The sequence below is a fragment of the Thamnophis sirtalis genome, unplaced genomic scaffold (genome assembly GCF_051295495.1).
Source record: "Thamnophis sirtalis isolate CommonGarterSnake01/CBP01778 unplaced genomic scaffold, rThaSir2_p1.2 scaffold_6, whole genome shotgun sequence".
NCBI classification, from domain to species: Eukaryota; Metazoa; Chordata; class Lepidosauria; order Squamata; family Natricidae; genus Thamnophis; species Thamnophis sirtalis.
The window spans coordinates 4,419,421-4,428,408 of record NW_028261386.1 but is presented as its reverse complement, the minus strand read 5'-3'; the positions used below and the strand labels follow the sequence as shown (position 1 = coordinate 4,428,408).

Below are 8,988 nucleotides of genomic sequence, written 5' to 3'. Positions count from 1 at the left end.
TTGGCTTTGTAACAGAGATGAGCACCGCCCCCTAGACTCGGGAATGACTAGCACATCGTATGTGCAAGGGAAAGCTTTACCTTTATGACTCATAATGGGCAGCTTTCATCATGGTCATATGTTGAGGACTTAGCCGTATTGATATTTCTTGCATCAAAACACCAAAACAATGCTAATCTTATTGCTAAAAAACAACAGCCGCAATTAATATTTCTAATCTTTATTTTTATGAAAAAAGAAATCTCATACACTGGTGGAAAAACTATTGAGTCAATTTGAAATATAAAAGATTACTCTAATTCACTAGTAATTTTAGTTTAAATATTTTGTCACTGAATTTACTAATTCAACATTGTTATTTCACCTCCGAATGTACTTTCGTTTGTAAACTGCCCAGAATTGCTTTGATAGTGAAATGGACAGCATCTAAATTTGATAAATAAAAAATGAAAAAAAAAATTCTTTGACAATCTTATTTCATCAAGGCTGCAATCCTCGCAACATACTGTATATGCTCAGTTATCATTCTTAATTAATTTAAATATCTACTATGGAAAGCACTTTTAATTATTAACTGAAACACTACTTTAATTTTTAAGGTCAATAAATCTATATAGAAAAGTGTTTATCAGTCAAGGCATCTACACGTATGACATCACACACAAATACAAAGGCATAAGACTCTATTTTATTGACTACATTCGTGTGTGTGTTTGCACACATTTGTGAGTGATGGTTCCAAGACAATGAATATAGCATGTTGTGTTATTACATACACGGACACGTGTGACTTATACAAAATAACCTCCGCTGGAAGACTGAGCACACCATGCTAGTAAATCCACTTGATGGGATTTTAATTTCCAATGATCTCCTGAATAAAAACAAGTGAATTGGTCTTTCCTTTGTTAGATTTATCCTGGACCTAAATTCTATGGGATGTCAGGCCTCTTCAAATCCCTATCAGAAAAAATAATTATAATAATATATTAAAAGCTCTGGACTAAAAGTTCACAAGTGTTTATCAGTTTAGAGCAGAGGTCGTCAAACTTGGGCACTTTAAGACTTGTGGACTTCAACTCCCAGAATCCATCCAAACCATCATCCATCCATCCATCCATTCCCTCCATCATCTATCTATCCATCCATCCATCCATCATCCATCCAATCCATCCATCATCCATCCATCACCCATCCAATCCATCATGCATCCATCCAATCATCCATCCATTGGAATGCAGTGCCAGTGGTGAGCCTTTTTTCATCAAGCAAATTGCTTTGGCATCCCTCCATCCATCCATCCCTCCATCCAATCCATCATCCTTCCCTCCCTCTGATCCATCCACCCATCCTCCATCCAATCCATCATCCATCCAATCCATCCATCATCTATCCATCCATCATCCATCCAACCCAATCCATCCATCATCTATCCATCCATCCATCCATCATCCATCCATCCATCATCCCTCCATCCAATCCATCATCCATCCATCCAATCCAATCATCCATCCATCCAATCCATCATCCATCCATCCAATCCATCATCCATCCAATCCATCCATCATCCATCCATCCAATCCATCATCCATCCATCCAATCCATCATCCATCCATCCCATCCATCCATCCATCATCCATCCATCCAATCCATCATCCATCCATCCAATCCATCATCCATCCATCCAATCCATCCATCATCCATCCATTCCATCCATCATCCCTCCCTCCAATCCATCCATCCATCCATCCATCCATCCATCCATCCATCCATCCATCCATTCAATCCATCCATCCATCCTTCCATCCAATCCATTATCCATCCTTCCATCCAATCCATCCATCCATTCTTCCATCCAATCCATTATCCATCCTTCCATTCAATCCATCATCCATCCATCCAATCATCCATCCATTGGGATGCAGTGCCAGTGGTGAGCCTTTTTTCATCAAGCAAATTGCTTTGGCATCCATCCATCCATCCATCCATCCATCCATCCATCCCATCCGTCCATCCATCGGGATGCAGTGTCAGTGGTGATCTTTGGCAACAGTCTTGCCCTGCCAGAATGATGACTTCGTGCCCACTGTGTTCTTGAAGATCCCAGAGGAAAGAGCCTGATGGAATTAACATGGCTCATCTTGAGGGAAGTTCAGAAAGGAGGGGGGGGGGAGAGTAGGAGAAAAATGTTGTCCTGTGTCCCAATGTGATCATGGATGGCAGCTTCCTCAGGTTCTTCTCCATCAAATGGACAGACACCACTTTGGCTCCCCTGAGTGAGGTCTGTAGGGTGGTGGGACTATCCGTACATGAGAAGGTCTCCCACATTCCAGAACCTGCCAAGGTGTCCTTTGGATTACTAGGCTTGATGTCCTTCTTCTAGGCGGACCTGCTTGCCAAACAGTGACCGATACAGTTCTGTCCTGGAGGGGAGGGAGAGACAAGAGGCAGGGAAAGGCAAACAATTTGAAGTCATGAGAAGTTATTCAAGTTGGTAAGCCTAGCTCATTCCAGAGCCAGGAAAAAGCAAGGAAAGCAACAAAATGAAGTCAATAAAATAAGGAGGAGAAAGAGAGATCGGTCTCCAGAGGTTTCGGCACCTGGCCCCGTTATATGTGGGATAAACAGGATTGGAACTGGTTAATTCTTGTTGCTCAAATTCTCGGCAACCTTCCAGGGTTGCAGAGGCAAGACTGAACAATCAAAATATCTTCCAGATATAAATGCACCAACAGTCTGTAGAGACACTCAAGTCATCCAGGTTATGGTTGTCCCGAAGGAGATTGTCCTGGATCTGGATGACTCAAAATCTCGACAGACTTTTTTTCGGAGTACAAGACGCACCAAGATTTTGAAGAGGGAAATTAAAAAAAAAACTTTTTGCACTCTGCAGACCTCCCCAAAATGGCCCATTTTTTCTTCAAAAAAAAGGGCATGAATAGCCTTTAGAAGGCTTGTAGAATGCTCCTGGGGTGGGCAAAAACGAGCAAAAAATGGCCCGTTTTTCGCAAAAACTGGTGCGTTTTTTTGTCAAAAAAAGTGCCTGCATAGCCTTTAGGGGGCTTATAGAGAGTTCCTGGGGGCTGGGGCAGAATTGAGCAAAAACCAGTCAGTTTTTCACTCACTTCTGCCCTCCCCAGCCCCCAGGAGCACTCAGCAAGCCTCCTAAAAGCTATGCACAGCCATTTTGGTGAAGGGGACGGGGTTTCGGGAGGCCAAAAATGCTGTATTAAGTGTATAAGACGCACCCAGATTTTCAGCCTCTTTGTTGAGTGAAAAAGGTGCGTCTTATATTCCGAAAAATACAGTATACAATTTGGGATGAACACACCTTTGAATGGTGTGGGAGTAGGAATGGATGTCTGGGGGGGTTGGGGGAGTGCATACTACAGGAATCAGGAGCACCACTCAGGTGACCCTGAGGATACAGATAAACCTCCAAGTGCTTCAAGGACCCTCTAAAGGGATGGGAATGACCAGCTGTCTGCAAGAAATATAAATCCTTCCATTCTCCACTATCCAGTCAGAGCTGAAGAAGCTTCTTGGATGAGAAGTGAAACGTCTTCAAAACAAAAAACAAGAAAGTCCAGTTGCTTCCTGAAAAAGCACCTTTGGGATAACAAGCTACCTGTAACTCTAACCAAGGGTTCCACCACAAATGCGCATATGTCAAAACCGCGTGTGACTAAACCGCGGTGACAAAACCGCGCTGTCAAAACCGCGGAGACGAATGAGCGCTGAAGCGCCCTGACAACAGCGCGCCGACCGAAGCGCACTGTAACATAACCCTAAACCTAACCCTAACCCTAAACGTTACCTTAAGTTAAATTGCGCTTCTGTCGGCGCGCTGTTGTCAGCGCGCTTTTGACATCGCGGTTTTAGCGCCGCGGTGTTGTCGGCGCGCTTTTGACGTTCGCAGTTATGTCGTGCCACGTAACCAAGTGCTGACTGTTAGTTGAGAAGATTCTTATGCAGAGGCTATGCAGGCAGTCCTCGACTTACAACAATGCATTCTGTGACCGCTTTACAACAGCACTGAGAAAAGTGACCTATGACTGCTTTTCACACGTATGACAGTTACAGCATCCCTGTGGTCATGCAATCAAAATTTGGACGCTTGGCCACAGGCATGTACTTATGAAGGTTGCACTGACCCCAGCTTCACTTAACAACCGTGTTACTAACTTAACAACTGCGGCAAGAACGGTCGTCAAAGAGGGCAAGTTCCAGTTCCTATATTCTATGACATGCCATTTCCTTCTTCTTTTTTAATGTAATTTCCCAAAACATTTTCCAGATAACTATAGAATTTCCTTCTACTGTGGTTTCATTCAAATACTGTCTGTGTTTAACCCTACTTAACTCTTCAGGAATCAGCCAAGATTGAGTTGTGTTGCTTCCTAGTTGGACAAATGAAAGAAGAATGGCAGTCAAGAAGAGACAAGGGAAGAGCTAAGCAGAAAACCACAAGAGGAGACTATACTCTCTCCCAGATAAGCAGGGATTAACACCAGGCAAACAATCAAGCAGAAAACAAAACCCTAATGAAAAGACTACCAAGGAGAAAATATTTTACAAAATATATATATATATATACACACCTTCACCAATACTGGCAGGGCAAGATCCAGAGACATTCTGAACAAATGGGGCTATCTGATGAGTTCTGCACTTTGCGATTGTGGTGACAATGACACATATGTACGTATATCTGGTCTTAGCGCCCCGATCAGTGTACACTTGAGGAATTCATGGCAGTGCGACGGAACACAATTAAATGTTGCTGGTTTCTGGGCAAGAGCTGTTTAATTTGTACCTATTTTAATCTTGTATTTTAAATGTTTATGTCATCTGGTATGCCCTTATTTTAATTGGGATGCTTCTGACATGAATAAACGCAGCCCCCAGCCCCCTGAAACCCTGTTGCTGTAGGCGCCTTCTGAAGGGATTGGAGGGGGGGGGGAGGAAAAGTAACTTCTCAAGGACAATTTTATACAAGGCAGGACCTGCCATGGACGTCATCCGGTTCTTCAAGGAAAAGGGCCACCCGATAATTAAAAATGCATCTTTTATTAATAAACATCAGGACTGCAGAGACCTTGCATGGCATCTCTCTCTCTCTCTCTCCTCTCACTCTTTCTCTCTCTCCTCTCTCCTTTTTCTCTCTCCTCTCACTCATTCCTCTTTCCCCTTTCTCTCTCCTCTCTCCCTCGTTCCCTCTTCTTTCCCCTCAAACACTTTCTCTCTCCCTCTCTCTTCTCATTCTCTTTACACTTTCCCCTCACACACTTTTTCTCTCCCCCCTTCTCTCTCTTCTCATTCTCATTCCTCTTTCCCCTCACACGCTTTTTCTCTCTTCCCTTCCTCTCTCCTCTCTCTTCTCACTCTCATTCCTCTTTCCCCTCACGATTTTTCTCTCTCCTCTCTTCTCATTCCTCTCTTACCTCACCTGCTTTTTCTCTCCCCCTTTCTCTCTCCCTCTCCCTTCTCATTCCTCTTTCCCCTCACACTTTTTTCTCCCTTTCCCCCTCCTCTCTCTCTTTTTCTCTCCTCTGTTCCTTCTCACTCATTCCTCTTTCCCCTCATACACTTTTTCTCTCCCCTCCCTCCCTTCTCATTCTCATTCCTCTTTCCCCTCACCCGCTTTCTCTCTCCCCCCTTTCTCTCTCCCTCTCCCTTCTCATTCCTCTTTCCCCTCACACACTTTTTCTCCCCCCCTTTCTCTCTTCTCTTTTTCTGTCTCCTCTCTCCCTCTCTTTTCTCACTGATTCCTCTTTCTCCCTCACACACTTTTTCTCCCCCCCTTCTCACTTTCTCTCATCTCTTTTTCTCACTTTCTCTCTCCTCTCTTTCTCTCCTCACTTGCTTCCCTCTCTCCTCTCTCTCCTTTTCACTTTCTCTCTCCTCTCACTCTTTCCTCCCTCTCCCCTCTCTCTCCCTTTCCCCTCTCACATGCTCTTTTTCTCTCTTCCCTTTTTCTCCTCTCTCACTCTTTCCTCTCTCATCTTTCTCTCCCATCTTCTCTCTCCTCTCCCACTCTTTCTCTCTCTCCTCTCAATCGTCTCTCTTTCCCCTCTCTTTCTCTCTCTCCCTTTCTCTCCCCCGTCTCTCTCTCTCTCTCTCTCTCTCACACACACACACACACACACACACACACACACACACACACACGGCCTCCCAATATGTAAATACGACACGAGCCTTAGATCCCATCTCTCTGGGGACTGAAGGTTTTTTTTGTTCCTCCTCGAAGTTTGCCCTTTCCAAACAAGGCTTTTCATGGAAGGAACAAGATTGAATATTTTAATAGGAATGTATGAGAACCGGGGCGATGAAAGGACGGGCGATTCAATCAGCCAGGTTGTATGGGATTGTAATTTCGTTTTCATATATGTTATCCTTTCTTCCCCGAGACTGACATAATACTTGAAGGAGAGACAATCAACTCAAGCCCGCAACGATGTTCAAATTGATTGCGGTTTTGGACTAGCGGAATGTTGCTCGCCGAATTAAAATAAAAATTGGTTTGTTTTGGAGGGGGTGGGGAGGAGAAAGTTACGTGCGATAAAGAAGTGGTCAGAGGTCCGAATAGGGCCAGGAAGGTACTGTAGAACAGATTCGGAAAAACAACAGTTGTGCAGGTATCACAGATGCTAAACATATAAATATACAATTGGAGATACTATTTAGGTCAGGGGTATCCAAGCCTGGGGACTTTAAGGCTTGTGGACTTCAACTCCCAGAATCCCCCAGACAGCCAAATGTCGGACTGGTGGACTTCAACTCCCAGAATTCCCCAGACAGCCAAATGTCGGACTGCTGGACTTCCACTCCCAGAATTCCCCAGCCAGCATAGCGTGGAAGTCCACCAGTCCGACATTTGGCTGTCTGGGGAATTCTGAGAGTTGAAGTCCATAAGTTTTAAAGTAACCAAACTGGGACACCTCCGACTTGGGATAGCTGTCCAAAATTCCTAAAGAGCCCACAGATAATTTGCAACGCATAAGGTCAATAATCTTCAGGAATTTATGAATTTAGCCGAGACTGGTTTTAAAATCCTCCATTTCCTAAAAATGTTTTCTTCCATTGCAAGTACTCGGTTTGTATGTTTTATCGTGGCACGGAAAGAGGTGCACCCATTTGCCGAGAATAATTCAAACATTATTCATAGGAAGCAATCCCCAACAAACGACATACTGCGCAAACAAGGCATGCTTTCTATTTCAAAGCTAATGAAATCTGGATACAAGGTACTTCCAAAATCACTCAGAGCAGCAATGCTAGAATTTTAAAAAAAAATGTGGACAGACCCAATCCTCTCAACTTAAAAAATAAACAAGGGTGCAGGAAGGAGAGAAAAATCCTCTCTTTGTTCTGACCTGAGAGCGTGAAGCAAACTCCTCGTCCCGACAAAAAACCCTTTTATTAATTGACTGTGAATTCTGCTCATTCACATCCAGCAAAAGTCTTTCAAAGGAGGATTTACAGTCACAGACCTTATCTGGCTTGGAGAGCTGCCAGGCCGAGAGCTGCAAAACTTGGCAAGGAGCCTCGGAGAGTCACAAACCAATTAAGGGAACTAATTGTCTCCTGCAAACTCCACTCCCCTTTCGCTCCTCTTTTATTTCCTCTGGGAGGGGCCATTCATCGTCCACCTGTGGCCTTACTCCCAAGTCGACCCTTGTTCCTTAGCTGTTCCCTTCTCTTGGCAACTTTGCACATGTGCACACTGGGAACAGGCTCCAGCTGTTCGTCTGCCTCACTGCTGTCTGACTCTGAAGGCAGCTGATAACTGTCAGACGGCTCTGGCCCCCTCTCTGCCTCTGATACAGAGCCCCCATCAGAGCCTTCCCCAGACTCCAGGACTGGCCCATCTTCCTCCCCAACCTCCTCACTGTCCGAATCTGCTGCCAGCTCTGCTGGTGGGCCACAGCACCATTTTGCAGGCAACTCCCATTTCCAAACTGAATCTGGAAAGGAAGAATTCTATGTTTGCTTGTTTGCCCTCTCTCTGCTGCAGTGACTTTGGGTGGCTTACAAAATGACAAAAAGATAATACTAAAACAATTAAAATTAAGAAGATTAAAAAAGAAACCATAGGGATTATATTGGGGAAGGGAGGAGATGTGGAAAGGAAAGAATGGGATCTTCCGGAATATATATATATATATATATATATATATATATATATATGTATGTATGTATGTATGTATGTATGTATGTATGTATGTATGTATGTATGTATGTATGCATGCATGTATGTATATAAATAAAACTTTATTTTTAACTTCTTCAATCAAGTCCAAGGTAACAATTATGAAATTCTAGTCTAGGTTAGTGATGGAGTGACCAAACAGGAACATGCGTGCATGTACATGCATGTGCTGGAAACCCAAAGAACAGCTGGCCAGTGAGCATGCATGTGCCAGCCAGCTAGTCTTCAGGTTTCTGGTCCATGCATGCCTTTTTTTTGGCCATTTTGCAGGCCTTTTTCAGGCCACGAAAAATGGCTTGAAAAACGGCCGGAAAAAGTCCTGGTTTTTGGCCATTTGGGGGGCTGTTTTCAGGAGCTCCAGCACCCACGAAGATCAGCTGGCCAGTGTATATGTGCACTCTGGAAGCCGGAAGAGCAACTGGCGATGGCACATGTGCCCATGGAGAGGGCTCTGCGTATTACCTGTGGCACACGTGCCATAGGTTTGCAATCACAGGTCTAGATCAGCCAGTTGGCTATCTAAAGGTTTTTAAATCTGGGCTGATAGCAGCAATATTTCTTACAATCATAAACTGGGAATCTTTGAATATCAACGTGTTTCTTTGAGGCATAATTTAGCCGTGTTTCATTCCCTGAAGAGAAAGAAACTGAACACATTTTATGATAGTTAAATATTTTCCAGTTGTTTTACAGTTGGAAAAAGACTCAGCTATATGCTGCGTGGTAGGAGAAATCCTTTTATAGGCCTACATGTCTGCCTGTAGGAAACAGTA

At 43.9% G+C, this 8,988-nt stretch overlaps 1 protein-coding gene across 1 annotated transcript in view; it reads right to left on the bottom strand.

Annotated features, from left to right (window-relative positions):
• Nucleotides 1–1,773: 1,773 nt before the first annotated feature.
• AATF (apoptosis antagonizing transcription factor) overlaps nt 1,774–8,988 on the bottom strand; it is a 120,643-nt gene continuing 113,428 nt past the window's right edge. Inside the window, exon 12 of the mRNA XM_087717125.1 lies at nt 1,774–2,423. Coding sequence (XP_087573251.1) covers nt 2,360–2,423 — 64 coding nt within the window. The 3' untranslated portion in view covers nt 1,774–2,359. The remainder of the gene's footprint in view (nt 2,424–8,988) is intronic.